Below are 18,962 nucleotides of genomic sequence, written 5' to 3'. Positions count from 1 at the left end.
CACTGCGCCACGGTATGTCGTTCCCATGTACTGACTGCACCGCACTGAACACTTCAAGCTTGACAACTACAACATTGGCCCTCGAGCCTCATTGACAACTCATTTGCCAGCCGATGGTGTCGCACTGCCGCTCGCCTGCCGCTGATGTTGCTGTTGCTGCTGCGGAGTCGATTGTTGCTGAGCCTGGGGCTGCTGAGGCTTCTGCGCTTGTTGCTGCTGTGCCTGCTGTTGAGCTTGCGGCTGAGGTTGGGCCTGCTTCTGTTGAGGCTGGGCTTGCGCTTGATGTTGTTGACCTTGGTGTTGTGCTTGCTGCGGGTGTGCCTGTTGATGCTGCTGTCCAGGACTGCCAGCCGCCTGACTCGCCTGCTGTTGCTGCTGCTGCTGTCGAAGAAGAGCGGCATACTGATGAGGGCTCGTAGTGGCCGCAATGCTGCCAGCGAGGCCACCCTGACCATTAGCAGCGCCGGCCGCAGCGTTCATGGCCGACTGCCGCTGTGCCATCATGGCGCGCGTCAAGTGCTCAGTGGCCAGCTGACGAGCCTGTTCAGGAGTAATATTGGGGTTCTTGGCTCGGAATTGCCCCTCGAGCTGTGCAAGCTGGTTGGCAATACTAGCTGGGAGCTGTGGTTGCGGTCGTGGAGCCAGCGAGCCGGCAGGGCCAGATGGCATATGTAGCCCGTTGGCCTGTGGCGCCGCGCCGTTGTGATTACTGGCGTTGAACGAGGCCATCATGGCCTGGGCATTGTTAATGAAGTTCTGCTGGCTCATGGCATTTGCGTTGATGCCGTTGACTCCATTCCGCATGTTAGGAGGCGGGCTTTGCTGGGAGCCTGTCGTTGCCTGTCCAGGGGTTCCAGGTCCACCCTGCTGCATCTGGACAGCGGCTCGTTGCTGTTCCGAGATGCGCTGTGCACGCATCATCAGATTAACATCAGGCTGTGGGTTCGGCATGGGCATGCGACCATGTTGACCCTGCAGAGCCTGCAACTGAGCCTGCTGTACACCTGTCATCTGGTTCGGTGGCACCAAACCGCCAGCCATGTGTGATGGAACACCTCCCATACCATTAGCCGGAGACTGCATTGGCATCCGAGCACGGTTCTGCCCGGCCGCCATGGCTGCTGCTGCGGCAAGTTGGTTAGGAACATTAACACGACCAGCACCATTCATGCCGTTGGCCGCAGTAGCTACTGCTGCCGCCGCCGCTGCAGCCACTTGAGCTGAAGTCTGGGCGGCTTGACCAACCCCGGGAGTGCCAGCCATCTGGGCAGCTTGACCTTGAGCTCTGGCTTGCAAAGCAGCCTGAAAAGGGGTTAGCATTCATCTACTGCCATATGTGTTGGCCGCATTGCAACTTACTCGTCGTTGAGCTTCTTGCCTTGACGCATACTGCGCCATCTTTTCTGCCAGAGCTTGGTCGCGCTCCCATCGAAGTAAACTGTAGTCTCTTGGGGTCTTGGTTGGGCGTTGCGACATGGGGTCGTTGGTCTTCTTGTTGGCCGCGTTCTGTGATGCCGTGTGTTGCTGCTTCTGAATCGTCGTCTCCCGCTTCTTGGCCAGTTTCCGCATAGCATCGATCATGGTGAGGTGCTTCTGGTTGCGACGTCTCTCCACACGCATAGGTGTAGATGGTCGTCTTCGCACAGGGGTAACCGCACCGCCAGAGGCGCTGGCTTGCTGCGCGGCAATCTGGTTCTGCTGCATGATGACACGCTGGGCAGCCTCAATTCTGCTGTTATAAGCCTTGAAGTACTGCGTCTTTTGCATGTCTGATGGGAGCCCTTCGAGATTGATCCACCTCTCGAAGCACTCCCATGGTGTTCGTCTCTCAGCCCCCGATGTAAAGAGGGACTTGGGAGTCAAGAGACTAGAGATAAGGGACCAATTGTAGGAATACTCTCGGACCAGAGAGCGCAACTCGTCGTCTTCGGCCAGTGTCCACTGCGACGGGCTGCGACCCTCGTAGAAGCTCTGTAAGGGCATAGGATGCTCTGATGGAGGCCGGAACTGATGGCCAGCGTGTAACCTATCACGAATGTGCTTCATCTCCGGGTTGAACAGAGCTACCTCGTTGGTCTCTGCGGGTAGAGGGAGGCTTGGTGATGGATCGTTGCTAACAAAGGCAGTCTCGCCCTCATCCTCAGAATCCTCGTTCTGGTAATCAAAACGACTGCGCTTCCTTGGAGGGCCGTCCACGACCAGCTTCATGTGACCCTCAACGTATTTGCTGAGAGGGAGAGCTGGTCGTCGCCAATGAGCATCCGGATCCCACTCAGGGCCAGTGAGGTCGAACTTGGGTACTTGAAGGGGCGTCCCATACATAGGAAGCTCCTCCAGTAGCTGATCTGCAGCAGCCGTTCGACGCAGACCAAAGATGACATCGTCCTCTTGGAGCGTGAAAATGGCTGATGGCGCAACCGTCTCGGGGAAAACCTCCATCAGCTCATCCATATTCTCTGGTGATTCGACATCTCCAGAGGAAACGAGGTCAGGAGTCGGCTGGTTTTCAGCGTCCCCAACAGTCTCGCCAACAACGTCGCCCATTGATACATCAGTCGATTGCTGCGGCTTGGGAGGGATAACAGCTGGAACCTGCAGATATTTCCGTTCTTCAGGTGTTGCCCCGTGCCATTCCGCACAGGCATACGCAAGATTCTTAGCGATGGCTCGCTTCCATTTACGCTCCTCCCTGAAATCCGTTCGCATCCATTTCATCTCTTGTAGCATCACATCCCAATGAGTCGGTGGCCGCGTCGGCTCAGGGCAGCGCTTGGGCTGTCGCAGCGACCACTTGTCATGTTGCTGGAGGTGGTACACTCGTCGTAAGACCTTGCAGGCCTGATGATCTTGAATAGCAAGGTTGGCGTCGGGGGTTGTAACGGTTTTGTTCGCGGTGTAGAGGATCTTCTCAATGGGCTGCATCCATGAGGAGCTGCCTGCGAAGCCCTGGACGAACAGAGGGGTATAGTAGTCTTCGGTAGGTTGGATAGTATCGCGCTGGCTGGGGACCATGGCCTTCTCCTCCACTCGCTTGGGCTGCTTTCCAAACACAACTGTCGAGGGCTGACTCCTAGATCTTTGTCTCCGATGGACCGAAAGGTGGCGATGTCTCAAGCTGGGCGACTTGGGAGTAGAGGTCAAGGGTGTCAACTGGTTGTCGACGTTCTTGGTAGTTGTAACGGGCTCCAGAGTAGGTGTTTGCCGAGGTGTTTCGCCAACAATCTCACTGACCGACTTGGGGCGCATAGCACCAGAGGAAACTCTAGTAACAGCGCGCTCGGCTTTCGATGGGGTGTCCTTTGGTTTTATCTCGGCCGCCACAGGTGTCGGTGTTGACGGAGCATCAGACGGGTTGACTTTTTCTGGTAGCCCGGCTGCTTCGCTTTGACTTTCAGCACTTGCTTTAGGTTCAGGTACGTCAACGTCCATTTGTTCAGGTTCCTCCTCCTGGCTGTCAGGAATCTCCTTGTTAATGGGCACATCCGCACTTGGTACATCTTCAGACACAACCTTGGCCTCAGAGGCTGGCTGAACGTCTTTCGTCTCCGGTTGCTCAATCGTCTTTGGAGCAGGAACAGAAGCAGGAGAAGACGCCACATCATCTGTACCCGCCATAGTACTATCCTCTTGCGCCGGAGCTGCAGCTGGGGTAGGGCTTAGCTTAGAAGCAACAGTCGCCGCCGCCGCCGCCGCTGCTGCTGCTTCTGCCACTGCATTCGATCGGATGGATTCCTGAAGCAACTGTGCCTCAGCCGAGTCTGGTGGCGCATTCAGTACTCGGTTTTGCAGATCCTCGGGTGACGCTACACGCTCAGCACGATTAGTCTCGTCATCCCTTTCATCCGCATCATCTTCGGCCTTCTTGTCCTCCACAGGTTCCGAGAACGAAGGTCCCTCATGCTCCGGGCTTGTGTCCGTTGAGGCATCATGAACAGCAGGCGTAGTTGCACTTTGCGCTGTTGATCCAGGAGAAGACATAGCATCCGAGGTACGAACAGCATCCGTAGGGGGTTTAATTGATAATGTGGTCGGTCCAGGTCCAGCTGCAGTCGCGCTCGTCCCTTGAGCAGGCTTGCCCAACCCGGAGGCTCCGTTCTGGGCGCCATCGCCTTTGGTTCCTGGTTGAAAGGTGACTTGGGGCTGTCGCGGTGCGGGTGCGGTCTCGGGAGCAGGAGAAGAGGTTGCTGCAGTCGGTGTTGGCTTCGCGATAGCATTGGGAGGAGCAGGCGCAGAACCGTTCGTCGAGATGGGCTTTTCGACACCGTTCGTAATCGGTGGTGCGACTTGGCTGACTTGCGACGGTTCTTGTGGGACGCTGGGGGCTTTCGGGGCCTGCGTCAATGGCCTAGGCGTCGAGGGTTTCTGTTGAAGGTGGCCATCGTCGGCTTTCGTGGGTGGAAGCGTTCCATTCGGCTTTCCTTCATCCTTCGTCTTTACCAACTCTTGTTTGTTCACGCCCTCCACCGATTGCGATTGCGCCGACTCTTTCGCAATGAATACCGATTTAGCGAGTGACTTCTTGAGGGTCTCGAGGGAAATTGTCGGTCTCGGAGGGATGTTGACCTCGTTCAGCGTCTTGCCTCTGCTGTACGGTTAGCACAATGGATGCAGCATGGCAACAGCAAACGCGCGCAGAATGTCGACGAAAGATGTCGGATCAATTGTTTCAACATACTGGAAGATGTCATTGGCTTGCAGGAACTGCCATTCGGCTGGTGTTGTGGTGGGCGCGTCGGGGTTGGTCAAGACTGGATGGGGCAGACCCTCAGACTGTGTCGCGACAGCGAACAACTCGCGAAGCTTTCGCTTCCGCGACGTCACAATTGAACTGATGCAGGTCAGCATGCCGAAAATTATATCGATCGAGTCGGAAAAATGAGCTCTTTCAAATGAACCACAACTGACCTGCACTCATTGCGCTTAGATTGAAGCAGCCTCGATAGGTCGGCAGGTCCGACCTCAGTCATAGCATCGGCGGTCGCGACATCCGTTTTCGGGCGAAACGGACGTGGCAGAGAAAAGAGCGAGGTCGTCCGAGATGAATGCACGCGTCCCAGACGATGGAAAGGGTTGGTGTTGATTGATTATGGGGTGTCGTTGTCGACGGCGACGTCGTGGGAGGGCGTCAAAAAATTTGTCCTTGGGGTGACGATGCCCGTGATTGCTTGGTGGTTTGGGGCCGACTTGGACCTGGGGGCGCTGAAGGCAGTGGAGTTTCGCTGAGGGGCCGACGCTGGGGGAGGATGAGAGGAGAGGGTTTGCAGGTGCTAGGGGGGGGGGCTTAGGGGCGACAAACAACCAGGCTCAGGGAGTTAGTGGGCTGGATAGTGGGTGTAGTGCGAGTGGTGCGTAGGTGTGCAAGTGGGAAGAGTGCAAGGTTTTGGATAAGCGCAAGGTTAATGCAGAAACGGAGGCAAGCAGAGGGAAGAGGAGAGTCAAATTTCTTACCAGCAGCATGGAACGAAAGGGGATAAGAACTGGACGGGGGAAATGTTGGATGGGGAGCGGAGGGGACGGGAGGCAGCAGGGTTGGGTAGGGTGGATTCCGCACTGTGCCATGATTCGTGGGTCTTTGATGAGGTCCTTAACAGGTTTCTGCCCGTATCCCCCGCCAAGTGCGCTAGTAGGCTTGTGGTCGGCGTCATGGAAAGGGGGGTTAGCGGACCCATGCGCCCAACAGAACAGTGCGGATGTTGGTGCGCAACAAGTCGCACGCACTATGCTCGTCTTTTATCGGTTCCAGGTTGTTAGGCATCCGGCCCACCGCATTCAGTGTTGAAGCAAACGTTAGAGAACCAAGTGCACCAATTATTATCATGTTTTTTCCAGGTAAAATCGCATTTTGTCATCCTGCAGCTAATCAATCAATCAGAATTCAATAAAACTGTAACAAGCCACCCATTTTCTTTCAGCCCCTGCCGAGAATAAAGACTGGACGGATGGACACTCACGGCTTACACAACTAACCAGCCCAGCCACATTTCCTATGCCACAGACACCAGCCACAGGTCCGTCTGCCTGCCTGACGTACTTCCAAAAATACATCTTGACGCCGTCCTCACCCTTCCTACAAACCCGAAAATATCTGCAACCCTTCAACACAACCACGCACAATGTCGGAAGGGAACAAGGCTACCGCGCCGCGGATAGCCATAAAATTTGGAGCACCATCAAACAATAATTCAAAGAAACTCTCGAGGCCAAACCCGCCATCTGCCCTTGGGAAGCGACCTCGATCACACGCCTTGGGAGGAGCATCCGATTCCGAATCCGCCGACGACGACCAACACCGAGGACGACATGAGAAGATTACAGGGTTCGGTGCGGATGGCGCAGAGACGGAGCGCAAGGCCAAGGACGCAAGAACAGAGAAGAAGGAATATGTCATCGCCAGACAAGCGAACCGCGACTGGAGGTCAGAGGTGAAGGCGCAAAAGAAGGGAAAGAATTTGCTCCCCGAAGAGGCGAGGGCCCAGCAGGCCGGCGTGTCTGTAGAGACAGAACCCGCGGATCAGGATAAGGGACTCAAATGGGGCCTAACGATCAAGGAGAAGACTGCCGGGGATGAGCAAGGGGACGCCGAACCCGAAACCGAGGATACGGCCCCCAAGGATGACGCGAGCAAGGAACCACCACAAAAACGGACGGCAGATGACGAGGCCATGGACGCGCTACTAGGCAACAAGGTCGAGGACGAAAAGGTCATCCATCTAAATGAGGAGGATGCTTACCTCCGCGACATCAAGGAAACAGGAGAGGCATCCACACTCGACGACTACGAAGCCATGCCCGTGGAGGAGTTTGGTGCAGCCCTCCTCCGCGGCATGGGCTGGGATGGCAAACCGCGCGGCGCAGTGAAGGAAGTCAAGCGACGCCCGAACCGACTTGGCCTTGGAGCAAAGGAGCTCAAGGAGGCTGAAGACTTGGGTGGGTGGAATCAGGGCGGTAAGAAGAACCGCCGGCCACGTTTGGACGAATACCGCCGAGAAGAGAGTAAGCGCAAGGACAGCCGACGCAACGAGGATAGCTACAAGCGCGAGCGTGAGAGGGAGAGGGAGCGAGATAGGCACGGCCACGGCGATCGTGACCGTGACCGTGACAGGGCCAGGGACTACGACCGACATCGAGATCGAGATCGTCACCGAGACTATGATCGGGACCGGCGGCGATAAGCACTCGAGGTTATTCTCTGACAGAGCCCCCTTTTCCCAACTCAATTTTACCAGGCGTCAACATATTTATAGCAACCGTGGCATTTTACATAGATCGGCCATACTCTCTACGAACCAACTATTGGGTTCCAGGAACCACCAGCACGTAAGAATGGCTCCTCTACACGGTGCATGAAGCTTGTAAACTCACATTACTCATTCTAGTTGATACTGAGCTACCTGGGTATAAATGTGTATCATCCAGAGCATTCCAACGCCTCGCTGTTACTGACAAAGAGCCGCATCCTAACAACTTCCCGGAACAACCAGCCTGTCTCCCTGAGCAGACTCCTTCTGACTTTGACCGGCCTCATGCTTCTCTGGTGAGAATGCTCGCGTCCGGTCTTCACTTCTCTTGTCCAAATTAAACGATCTCTGAATAGAGACGCTGCGTTTCTCGCCGCTCTTCTCTTCCTCACGGCCCCTTCCTCGCTCCGGGCTCAGGACATCCTCCAAGGTCTCACCCTTCTTCAACGCCTCCAGGGATTTCTTTGCGGTATCGATGTCTTCGAAGAGGGCACCTGTGTCGAGGAGTACTCTGTCGATATGCCCAGCAAGACCTCGTTTCCGCTCTACATCCTTGACCGTCTCGCAGAGGTCTTTCATGATGTGCCATCCCTCAACAACCTCCTTTGCGAGGTTTTTCCGCTGGTGATCTGGGAGCTCCTTGATTTCTCTCTGCCCTTGGACAATACGAGCACGACGAATCAACTTTTGTGGCGTCTTAGATCGTTCGGCTTGCTTGACCACACCTTTGAGTGTGTATCCGACAGGTCCCACGATGGCAGCAAGATTCTTGAGGACCAGTCCCGTCAGGCCCATGCCTGTTCCTTTGACAAACCCGATTGCGCCATTTTGCTTCGCACCTCGGATCGGAAGGCGAACCACACCAGTGAAGCCGTCGTAGACACCGTAGAGAAGCTCGAATCGCGCCGCCCGAAGACCAGAGCGGAAGCCTGTCACTCGAGGCGGCCGTCGGACAGTGTCATCTCCGTACAGACGAGGAGCATTGTGGAATCCCTGAGCCAGGGCCATTGAAAGATCGACTGGCGCCTTCGCGATGGCGGTAGCTGTCCTTTCAACGCCGCTTGTCACATCGCCAACATACTGGCCTCTGATTTCGCCGATTGTCGTCTCAGTGTGGATGGATGCAGCGTCCACAGGGTCGTCCGAGTCAGCTGCGTCGTTTTCTGCTCCATTGCCGTTTATCTTTGCCTGCTCCTTGGAGCTAGACTTGGATCCTTTCTTGCCCTTCTTCTTTCTCCGGGATCTCGTCCTCTTGGCCCAGTGATACGGAACACTGACGATACCGGTGAACGCCTCGCCGACTGTGCCAGCGATGGATCCTGCAACTCCTGTAACCGGTTCACCGGGACCTTCAAAGTCATTCCACTCGACATGCCTGATCAACCTCAGGCGTTTCCAACTGAGTAGGCCGTTATCCACTAGGATATCTGCCGCCACAGGGCTGAGCCTGACGCGAGTGCCCTTCAACTCCCAGACGGCGGTTTGGTCCTTGAGAATAGAGCATCGCAAGATGCTTGGATCCTTGAGGTTCAATTGTCTATGAAACTCCTTGACGGCATTCGTCGCTCCATCACCCTCTTCCGCAATGCGCTTGGCAATTTCCTCTGCGGCGTCCCTGGCCTTGTCGGTGAGGCAGAATTTGATGCCCTCGGCCAGCTTCTCGGGACTCAAGTGCTTGTAGGGGACTGGCTCGGGGCCGACGTCTGCGCTACTTACCATCTTGCCCCAGAAGTGCTGATCGCCAAAGAAGGGGACGATCATGGTTGGCTTTCCGCATTTGAGGGCTATGGCCGTTGTCCCTGCGCCTCCATGGATGACACACGCCTTGACTCTCGGGAAGAGCCAGTCATGAGGCGTGTTGTCGAGCATGAAGATATTGTCTGGGACATCATCGCCGCCGAGTCCGCCCCAGCCTTTGGAAACCAAGGCACGAACACCTGCCATCTCAACGGCCTTGAAGATCATTTGGGTGAATCTATCAGGATCGTCCACAACGATTGAGCCAAAGCCAATGTAGATGGGAGCTTCGCCAGCCTCCAGAAAGTCTTCGAGCTCTTTAGGAGGTTTGAAAGTGGAAGCTAGGTCGAGGAAGACGAAGCCGGACACGTCGATCTCACTCCCCCAGTCTTCCGGCTTCGGTACCAGACCTGGCGACCACAGGTATGTAAACGGAACATGAAGTCGGTATGTTGCACCAGGAGCCCAAAGGGTTGAGACGGGATCCAGAGCTAGCGTCTTGACACGAAACTCGTTGACCAGATCGCCAAGGCCTTGCCAGACCATCATCTCGACCAAAGGATATGAAATGAAGTTGGTATAGCCAGGATCGACATTGGAGTTCTTGATGCTCGCCAAAGGATGAGGGAAGGCTTGCGTTGGGGTGTAAGGAAAGGTGAACATGAGGTGGACGGGTATGCCCAGAGCCTCAGCGCAGTGGATGTGTGCAAAACTAGGGGGGTTGGCGATGATGGCGTCGGCCACAAAGGGGTCCTTCGCACCCATCATCTTCAGGTTTTGGCGATCCGACTCGTCATCGGTCGCGTTGATGCAAGCACGCCAGAAACCATCAAACATCTCAGCCATGGCCGCGCGACGTCTCCCGATATCGCCGGCCTTGACCGTCTCCAAGGTCGGAATCAGGCCAGGGTTCTTGACCATGAAGGCCATCAGCTCGGATGGGTCGCCGCCAACGGAGAAGAACTCAAGGCCTGAGTCCTTCTCGACAAAGTCACGGAAGGCAGGGTGCGTAGCGATGCGCACACGGTGTCCGTAGTCCTCCTTGAGAACTTTGCCGATCTTGAGGAATGGCTGGGCATCCCCTCGCGAGCCAATGACCATGATGACGATGTTCAGTCGTGAGCGAGGCTTGGTGTCGGCTATCGAAGCAGAAGACGAGCGTAATCCGTCAGGCAGTCTGATCTCCGGCACTTGATGCCCTTGGCCGTCTTTTGTGGGTGAAACCTTGTTCATGGCAGCACCCAGAGCCTTGGCCAGATATCCAGTACCCGCCGTCTCATTAACTGTGATGCGCAGACGGCCATCCTTCTTCACCTTTCCGGTCGTGTGATAGTTCTGATTGCCAACATCGAACCGACGGTATCTCTCCCCGTCTTCGTTCGCAGCAGCCATCTTCTCGTGGGCCCTCCGCCTCTGTTCTTGGCTGGATACCTCCTGGCCATCATCTTCATTCAGGGAGCTGGAGCTGGAGCTGGAGCCCGACCGTGTGCCTTCCCAGATGGCCTTGTTAAGGTACGATGTGCCGGCCCTAGCGGGTCCTGGTCGAAATAAAGAGTGTTGATGGTGATTGCGCCGTAGCTGCTCCGTCTGCCACGTCTTGTTAGGCTTTGGTCGGGTCTGGGATTTGGATGTCGCAAGTCGAGTCGAAGCGTCCGATACAAGCCCGGGTTCCGACCTTACGTGAGGTCTTCCGTCATCCGCACTCGCATTCTTGCCCGTGTCTTTGGGAGATTGTGGACTCTCGGGGGAGTCGACCGCAGGTGGTATGTGGCTAGGAAAAGCGACATGGCCCTCTGGATGTGTTACCAGAGTCGTTCGTCGTTGGTCGCCCTCGTGTTGCTCAGTCGTCTCAAGCTTGACATGAGCATCGTCATCGCTCAGATCGTGTCGTTGTTGATCCATGTTGTAATGTGTTGATGCGTCGGCGCAAACTTCTTGAGGTCGTCGCGGTTTCCAGCTCTAGGTAGGTGAGGAACGTGTCGTAGTCGCCGTGTCAGTGTCAACAGTCTAGCAGCTGTTCATGACAAGTAAAAGCAAAGGCCGTGAAAGATCATGGTGTGTATCGCATCTCTGAACTGTAACTCATATTCACCAGGAGAAACATTGAAAAGAAAACAAGGTCCTCCCCCCCTTCTTTATTAAACTACGAATGACTAACCATTCAAGCCCAGGGGCAAGCTCGCTCCGTTCCTCCTTCCTCCCGTCGGCGTGTTTCTGGTTTCCTCGCATGGACGGTGACGTCACGTTTGGTCGCATGTGGCTTGGTGCTCTGCCTCTTGTTGGTTTCGTGGCCCGCGAGCTTAACATTGGGCGGCGGCAAGGGACAGGCCGAGGAGCCGAGCAATCGTCGATGATGAACCGCTAATTTACTAGATGATGCGTCTTTATTTGCTGCTGTAAAACATCCCGTGATGTCTTTCTTATTTGGGCCTCTTGGAAGAAGGCGGTACTCAAGCCATTGCTCTCACTACCTGGCTCTCATGACTGACTGACATGTCCATCATGACGTACCTCTTTTCAAAGTCCAGCCGGCAAATCACCCGTTACATATTCACCAGCCACCAACGCGGCAGCCAGCTTGGCATCGGCTCACAGGGGCCGGTTAATTGGTCATTGTCTCAGTTGATTCGAGGTCTTGACGAGGTCTGACCTTGGCAGCGGCCGCGGAGGAAACGCTCCGGTATGTTTGCTTGTTGACGGCCTACCCTGCACTCACATGAAATATCATCAAATTTCACCAACCCGCATTATTAGACCATCATTTCTTAGCTCAGGGGGTTTATAGACTTGTTTACTTCTCATCTGACAAATATTATTTGGTGGGTTGTATGTTGGAAACGCCGACTACAGCAAAACTCTGCTCGTTGACTTCCATGACACTATAAACATGACATCAAAGTTCGTGCAGACCTCACCAAAATACACATCATGAGAGCGACGCAGAAACAACGGTGCCTGCCCTTGATTCAAGCCTGATAACTTCTCTAATACACTCATCGATACAGTCATCAGTCATGTTTCCCAGTTCGCCATTTGCCACGCCATAATACAGTTCCCACACGCCGCCGCCAAGCCAGGTATTCATCTTTTGCAATGTTCTACTGCAAAGGAACCCGTTCCAAGATGTCCGTCAAGATGCCCAGTTGCATCAACACCTCACCCTCTACCTCTTGCCCGTCAAGTTCCTTCTTCTCTACTGCTTCTCGGAGCTTCTTGGCCGCGGATAACAAGGGGTTGACATATCGATGCTCTATCGCTGCCGCCATTCCTGCTGGAGCGAGGTCCTTGTAGTCCTTTCCACCAAAGAGGAAGAGGGCAAAGTTGGCCACCTGAAGGTGGAATGGGGCATTTTGCACCCAGTACTCCCATAGCTCCACCGAATCCGTATCATTCAGGTACACAAGATCCTGAAAGAGTGTGTACTGGAGTCCGTCAAGGCACTCTGGAGTGGCAAATCGACCCTTGGAACCAGCCTTGCGGGCCGCAATCATCTCTTCCCGTAGCCATGTCACGGCGCATGCTTGCAGAGATGAAAACATGCAATTCTCCAGCAAGTCTTCCAGGATACTCAGCCTGTCCTCTTCGTCGGGATCCGAGTGAAGTATCAGCCCTGCCATCACGGTGGCTGCATTTCGAACCCGCAATGAGGGATGGAAGACAGAGACGAGCGTTAGAAGGTGGTGGTATGACATGAAGTTGACACCCTTTTCAGCGCTGGGCCCAACCAAGCGCTTCTGGTCGTTGAGCCACAGTGCAATAACAATCAACGCCTCGACGGTACCGGGATTGCCCACGATCTGCTCCTGAGGTTCGTCTCCAAGGAATCGCTTCAACAACGTATGATGCTCAGGGAAGATGTTGACGTCGGGTTGGTCGTAATCGGCATCGAAAATGTCGGATGCAAACATGCGGTAGGCTGTTAGGCAGAGGAAACCACCTGTCGATAGCTTGATGGCATCGGGGTTCTTGGGGTCAGGCTCAACCGAAAGGGGATTTTTGGAGATCGGAGCCTCCAAGGCCTTCTTAACCTCTGCAGAGGGCATCTTCGAAAGACCTAAGTCACGGGCAACAGCCTAGGGCGAGCGCGTTAGCGACAGACGAATCAATACCATGAAAAGCCAACTTACCACTAACTGTCCGACCAAGGCATCCCTGGCCTGAAGCTCTTCCACCTGCTTGAACGCCTGCAGCATAGTCGGTCGTCCCGGCACGATCTTCTCTGGGTTGCAGTACTCCAATAGTCTCGACGCCCATTCCATGCTGTTCGAGTTGACATACGCTTCAAGGATACTAGTAATGAACGACTGGAGAAGTCTGGCGACGAGTTCAGGCTCGCCTGGGCTTTGGCCGGCATCCGCCTCAGGATCGGGAGCGCTCTTGGAAAGGTCGGTCTCTTGGAAAGGTGTCTCTAGCTTGGTGCTAGATTGCCGTGTGGGCAGTAGTGGGCGTTTCCTCCCAGAGAGGGACCGCACAAGGTCAATGACGGCGGCTGTGATCTCGGCACCCCGAGGATTGTAGGCTCGGTAGACTGTCTGTAGTGTAGAGTGGAGGAATCGCGAAGGCGCCTTGACCTGAAGCCTTCTGTGCAGGATGCTCAGCATGCCGACTAGAGTGATGAACTTGGCGCTCGCTGAAGCATCTCCAGCCTCTGCGGATTCCGAGTTGGAGTCGAGGACCTCGAGGACCTTGATGATGACCTCGCGCGGGTTCCCAAGACGGGCGATGGTCTCGAGACAGGTCTCGCTGCCGGGGACGGAGATGAGCATCTCCACGAGGTCCCAGCCAATGTCGTTTGTGAGCTCGGCATCTTCGAGGATCTCGTGGAGTGCTGGGAGGATTTCGGGGGATAGGTGCGTCTCGACGATGGTGAGGTATGTGAAGGCGTCGGTGGCGGGAGGGCGGGACTCCTGGAGCCGCTTGATGGCTTCCTCGACGGACACCATGATAAATTCTTGTCGCCGCACTCTATTAAGTGATAATTCTTGTAGAAAGAATCTTTATTTTCCGTCTCACGTGGTGCTTAGGCTGTAAGTCGTCTGCACTCGAGCTGACCCAAGAGCTCTACCGCCAGCTTGGAGGGGTCGGGTCGCTGATGACGCAAAGACGGTTAGAACGAGAGACGAAAGTTGCTGGCAGAGGGAAAGAAGACAAGGAGGAAAACGACACAGGAGAAAGAAAAGGATGACAATCCCCTGATGGGCCGTTTTTGTGGTCTGTTAAATGTATGTATGTATGTGTTGGAGGAGGAGGAAACAAACATGCGAGGAGGGATGACGACGGGAGGGCCTGCCCAATGTTGCAGGTGGTGGTGGTGGGGTGCCCTTCCCGCTACGCGCGGGCCTGTTTCGTCATCATGCTTGTGGCCATGAGCTTGTTTCCACTCAAGCTTAAAATGCCAGATCACCGCTACCGCCACCGCACAGATGGAAGCATGTCTTTTTGTTGTGTACCTATGAATCTATGGTATTACGATGGATGCTAAACACTTGTTGGGTAAACAATCAGGGTCCCCAGCGTAAACAGTTGTGCACAGCAGATGCAGTCAAGCCGCTGATCCACAGGGATTGAGCTCTGATCCAAAGCCAAGCCTTGAGGCTACGCATTGGTTCCCGCTCACCTTATCGACATAATGCTTGGCATTGGGTATCAACTCGAGGGCTCATTAACTGGATACATTACGACAAGTAGGTAGCCAAGATACATATAATACAGCCATACACAGCATAGGCATCATCCATCCATGACCTTTTCCGCCCTCATCGTCATAAGAACCAAGAACCACCCAACCACCAACACCGAACCCAGATGCAATCATACACTGTCGTACAACACAACCCCAAAAGCCTATAATACATCGCCCAAGAGACAGCACAAAAGAAATTATACATGTTGACGAGTCAAGCCTCGAAAGAAGAGACACTCTGTAAGCACAGTCTCCTCATAGCCCCCAGTTTGACCTTGCGCCTTTGTTTGAGTTCGGGTGCAACCACCCCTTTTTCTCAGCATGATAGCCGTTTTGGTACTTCGTACCAATGGCCTCCGATACCGACATGGGCTCTTTCATAGGAACGAGCTTCGGATAGGCGTGGTACGGCAAGACACCCTTCAGTTGCCTTTTGGTCATGGGCTTGTCTTTCTTGGCCGCTGCCAGCTCGACTGCGCGGACGTCCTTGATTATGTCTCGCAGCTCCTCATCAGTTTCAACGATTTGGGCCTTGAGGAAAGGCAGACTTCCCTCCGTTGCTTCCTGAATGGCCTGCATCACAGGTACGCGGGGGGTATACTCGATATCATCCAGCTTGGGTGCGTACCTTGCATCAGGCACCACGGCAGGGTCCAGCCTGGCTGCCTCACCCTTCTCGAGTAGAGTTGTGATGTCGATACTCTCTCCAGGGGGAATTGGAGTTTGATGACTTGGTGTGATACACTCCATATCCACCTCTTTCCGCAGAACATGGTCTATGTCCACCGCAGAGAAATAAGCACACGACTGAGGAAGGTCTTCGATGCCAACCTGTTGAGCAAACATGGCTCGCGTCCAGACGTTGACAACCTGAAGGGCAAGGGCCGCGCGGTACTTGTCCTCCTCCTTGACTAGGTAGCGGATTTCATCGTGCACTGTGATAGCGACACGAGCGTCGATGTTGAACCGCCTGATAAGATAATCCATGCCGACAATCAGCAGGTGCAAATAGTCGACTCCTGATGACTGGATGGCCCAGTTGATGCGAGATGTCAGATAACCGCCCTTGTTGACGTACCGACTCATGAGTGCCTCGGTGATTCCGGCACCCAACGCTGGTGTTCTTGGTCTCTCTTGTTCAGCAAACTCCTCCAGCTTGTTAAACACAAATGACTCAGTGCCTCCTCGCCAGAACGGGCGCTTGTAGAGAATTTTGCGGTTCGTCTTGGTACCCTTGGTGTTGGCATACAGCCTCGAAGCCGTCTCTGTTGTCTGCCTTTCTGAGAGGTCGGGGTTGAACTGGCGCAGCAAGGTCGCCGCAAACTTGAGGCCAGCACCGTAAATGCGACCATAGTTGAACACCTTGGCATTGTTTCTCGAAATGCCTAGGATGGATGCTGTCCGTGAATGGAGATCGGTCCCCTGAGACTTCGTGCCTTCCAGCGTCATGAACCCAACAGCGTTACCACCATGGAGCTTGAATGTCGCGTCACCCACCAGACTGGCAATCCAGAGTTCTTGTGAATCGACATCAGCTCCAACAAAGCAATAGCCCTTGGGAGCCTTGACCATCGCCTTGAGTTCAGATCCCACACGGTTCTTCTTGGCGTTGCTAGCTGTCAACCAGGTATTCTCGACTGCTCGCCGAGTAATCGTACCCATGGGGATGATCTGCGGCAATATGAACCCGTCAGTGTTGGCGGCTTTCGTCTCGCTTGTGCTGTTTGGCTCAGTCTCAAGAGAAGATTGGCCATTTGTGAGGTCCTCCTGGTAGACAACCATCTGCGACCTGATCCGGTCTCTTGCGCTGATCCAGTAGGAGCATGATGCGTTCATCTCCAGCGCTTCTTTGGCATACGAATATTCTGATGACAAGGTACCATTCTCGAAATAGGCTAGATAGCCCTTCGCCATCGGGTTCGTACAGCGCGCGGTTGGACCGTCCTTATGCGGAAGCTTGAAAAAGGCATGGGCGTGGTCATCACGCAGACGGGCATCTGTTTCATCAAAGATGCATTTGACCATCGACTTGGCCGTATATTTCGCAGTGTCCTGCCGCGGCACTCGGAAGGTCCAACCATATTTGTTGGACCAGAATAAAGGGTGGCCGTCCCAAGCAAGCTTGAGAAGCAGGGGCGCAATGCGGGTTCGGACGGTAATGTTGATCGGCGCATCGTTCTTCTGGAATAGGTCCTTGTACCACTTGGGCATTCCTGGCTTCTTCTGCCTGGCCGCAGGTCTTGGCGGATCATTCTTCCGCTTTCCCTTGACCATCTTGATTTCCTGGCCGGACCAGTCGAGTTGATGCATCCATGGGTCATTTTCCCACTTGTCATCGTCATTCTTGATCTCGAGTGCTTTTTCAGTGAGACCAATAAGGCGTTCCTGGACTGCATCCGAGAGCTTCTGGTATGTTGCCTCCGCGTTGGCAATGTAGGCATCCCAGGACTTGTTGACTGGCAGAATGACAGAGGAGAGATGTCGAAGGGCGGCGAAGCTGACAGGATGCGGGCAAACCCGGAGAAAGTTGGGAAAGACAATCGAATAGACACGATGGGTGATTGACACGTCAGCAGCGCAGTAGTCCATGAGCTCGTCCAGCTTCTCCAGAATTCCTTCACGATCCAGCTCCCCAAAGTCATCACGGACGGCCTTGTCGATTGAGATGTTGAGGTGAAACTTGGCGACGTCCCGTAAAGAATTGATCGAGCTCCGTTCTACCCATAGTTCTTCCTCGTCGTGCATGCCCTGGTTGCTCAAAAGCTCGGCCAGCTCATGATCGGGGGTTTGGCTAGCGGCCCTTTCCCTTAGTTCACGGTTCTTCTTGTGCTTCATCCAGGTCGGCCTTTGCTGAGAGCACATGCCGTTGACAGCCACGTGTAATGACATGGTATCCAAAAAAGAGTTTCGTGTCTGCTTGATATTGTATTCCTCCAAGATTCTGGCCCTGTCGTAACCTATGTTGTGTCCAACAATAACTCGGTCCTTGGTAGGGTCACCCAAAGGAATTAGTTGCCGGTCGTTTTCCGTCTCCCCCAAGAGCCATGGGGAGAGCCAGGCATACCAGGCGGTTGGGCTCGATGCGCACGCCATAACTGCGAATGGGCTTTCCTTCCACATGACTTCGGTATCGAAGCAAAGCGTGGTTTCATCAGGCACATCGACCTTTTCGGTCTGTCCATCGGGATAGTATTTAGTCCAACCACTTTCGCGAACCCATTGCCTCGGTTTTGGAGGGGGGTTGGCGCGTGCAAACTGCTTCGCGTTGGAGAGAAATGGCTCGGCGCAATCGAGACCGAGCTTGTAAAAGTGATGATCAAGGTTATCGCCCTGCAACGGTGGGAGGTCGAAGGCTATGGGATCAGATTTGCCCGTGTTCTTTCCAAGCAAGTCATGGCGGCGCAAATGATCCTTGGATAACTCGACCAGTTCTGGCGGGGGGGGTTTGGTTCCGTTGGGAAATATTTGATCAAATACGTGGGAGCTGAGTTGCTGGACACCTATCTCGTTGTATCGTGCTTCGGATGGGACTGAAGTCGCACTTAGTAATTATTTCTATTAAAGTAAAGTGCTGAAGCTCACGAGCAAGCGTCGTTTGTTTCTTTTGCTCTGCGACGGCGGACAGCCATCGAACATGGGCCCTCCAAGCATGGCGACGAAAGGCCTGGTGGCGGGCGATTCGGATGAAGCTGGCCGTCGAACCGTGCAAAGGACGACCAGCGGTGGTCGTGAACATCATTCAAATGATGCGCGATGGCATCACGACGATGATGGGATCGGTCGTTTATGCGCCCGCGATGTTGACTGCACCCGTTTGCTGTGTATCTCTAGGGAGGGTTGAAGCAAGATAGAAGGTGATGAATTTGGCATTACCATCAAATTATTATTAGCGGGCCCTTGCAAGCAGATGACGGCGTGCATCCGGTGGGGCCTTCCGGAGGCATGGATAAGAGAGTGGGGACAAGAGGGCGGGGCTTCCATGTCCAGGGCGGCCAGATCTGAGGCCTCGAATAGCATCAGAAATTTGATGAAACAGGAAACAAGGTATTATACGTCTTGTTTATGTTGAGGAAAAGTGTCAAGGAATTTTTCAAGCTTTTCAAGATCATTTCGGGCAATTTGATGGCTCTGCTTTCTCTCCCGGAAGTGTGTACTACGTCTGCGCCTTTGAATTTCGTAAAGAGGCTGGAGTTTGGGAAGGGCAAATTGCTAAGGGACTGTGGTCGTACAACGGCCCCTTAACGAACAACACCCACATTGGACGACTTGGCCGAGACAACAATGATCTTGTTACTGGAAGAGAG

At 54.4% G+C, this 18,962-nt stretch overlaps 5 protein-coding genes across 5 annotated transcripts; 1 reads left to right on the top strand and 4 right to left on the bottom strand.

The window, feature by feature from the left end:
* Positions 1-99: 99 nt before the first annotated feature.
* On the bottom strand, positions 100-4,967 carry NECHADRAFT_95544 (uncharacterized protein; the record flags this gene model as incomplete). The annotated part of the gene is made up of 4 exons (XM_003048721.1): positions 100-1,302; positions 1,360-4,585; positions 4,676-4,828; positions 4,906-4,967. 4 exons carry the CDS (start codon positions 4,965-4,967, stop codon positions 100-102), a joined length of 4,644 nt encoding a protein of 1,547 aa, XP_003048767.1.
* Positions 4,968-6,143: 1,176 nt separating this feature from the next.
* On the top strand, positions 6,144-7,055 carry NECHADRAFT_6115 (uncharacterized protein; the record flags this gene model as incomplete). The annotated part of the gene is made up of 1 exon (XM_003048916.1): positions 6,144-7,055. A coding segment is annotated over one exon (912 nt), but the record flags the coding sequence as incomplete, so codon positions are not given.
* Positions 7,056-7,457: 402 nt separating this feature from the next.
* NECHADRAFT_122767 (uncharacterized protein) lies at positions 7,458-10,877 on the bottom strand (the record flags this gene model as incomplete). The annotated part of the gene is made up of 1 exon (XM_003048720.1): positions 7,458-10,877. One exon carries the CDS (start codon positions 10,875-10,877, stop codon positions 7,458-7,460), a length of 3,420 nt encoding a protein of 1,139 aa, XP_003048766.1.
* Positions 10,878-11,915: 1,038 nt separating this feature from the next.
* On the bottom strand, positions 11,916-13,918 carry NECHADRAFT_62833 (uncharacterized protein; the record flags this gene model as incomplete). Its single annotated transcript, XM_003048719.1, has 2 exons — positions 11,916-13,048; positions 13,103-13,918. 2 exons carry the CDS (start codon positions 13,916-13,918, stop codon positions 12,074-12,076), a joined length of 1,791 nt encoding a protein of 596 aa, XP_003048765.1. The 3' UTR covers positions 11,916-12,073.
* A 709-nt stretch (positions 13,919-14,627) lies between these two features.
* NECHADRAFT_105050 (uncharacterized protein) lies at positions 14,628-18,397 on the bottom strand (the record flags this gene model as incomplete). The annotated part of the gene is made up of 2 exons (XM_003048718.1): positions 14,628-18,188; positions 18,241-18,397. 2 exons carry the CDS (start codon positions 18,395-18,397, stop codon positions 14,914-14,916), a joined length of 3,432 nt encoding a protein of 1,143 aa, XP_003048764.1. The 3' UTR covers positions 14,628-14,913.
* Positions 18,398-18,962: the final 565 nt, after the last annotated feature.

Source organism: Fusarium vanettenii (genome assembly GCF_000151355.1).
Source record: "Fusarium vanettenii 77-13-4 chromosome 8 genomic scaffold NECHAsca_10_chr8_2_0, whole genome shotgun sequence".
Lineage (NCBI taxonomy): Eukaryota > Fungi > Ascomycota > Sordariomycetes > Hypocreales > Nectriaceae > Fusarium > Fusarium vanettenii.
Note: the sequence above shows the minus strand (reverse complement) of the source record. Positions and strands in the feature narration are given on the sequence as shown.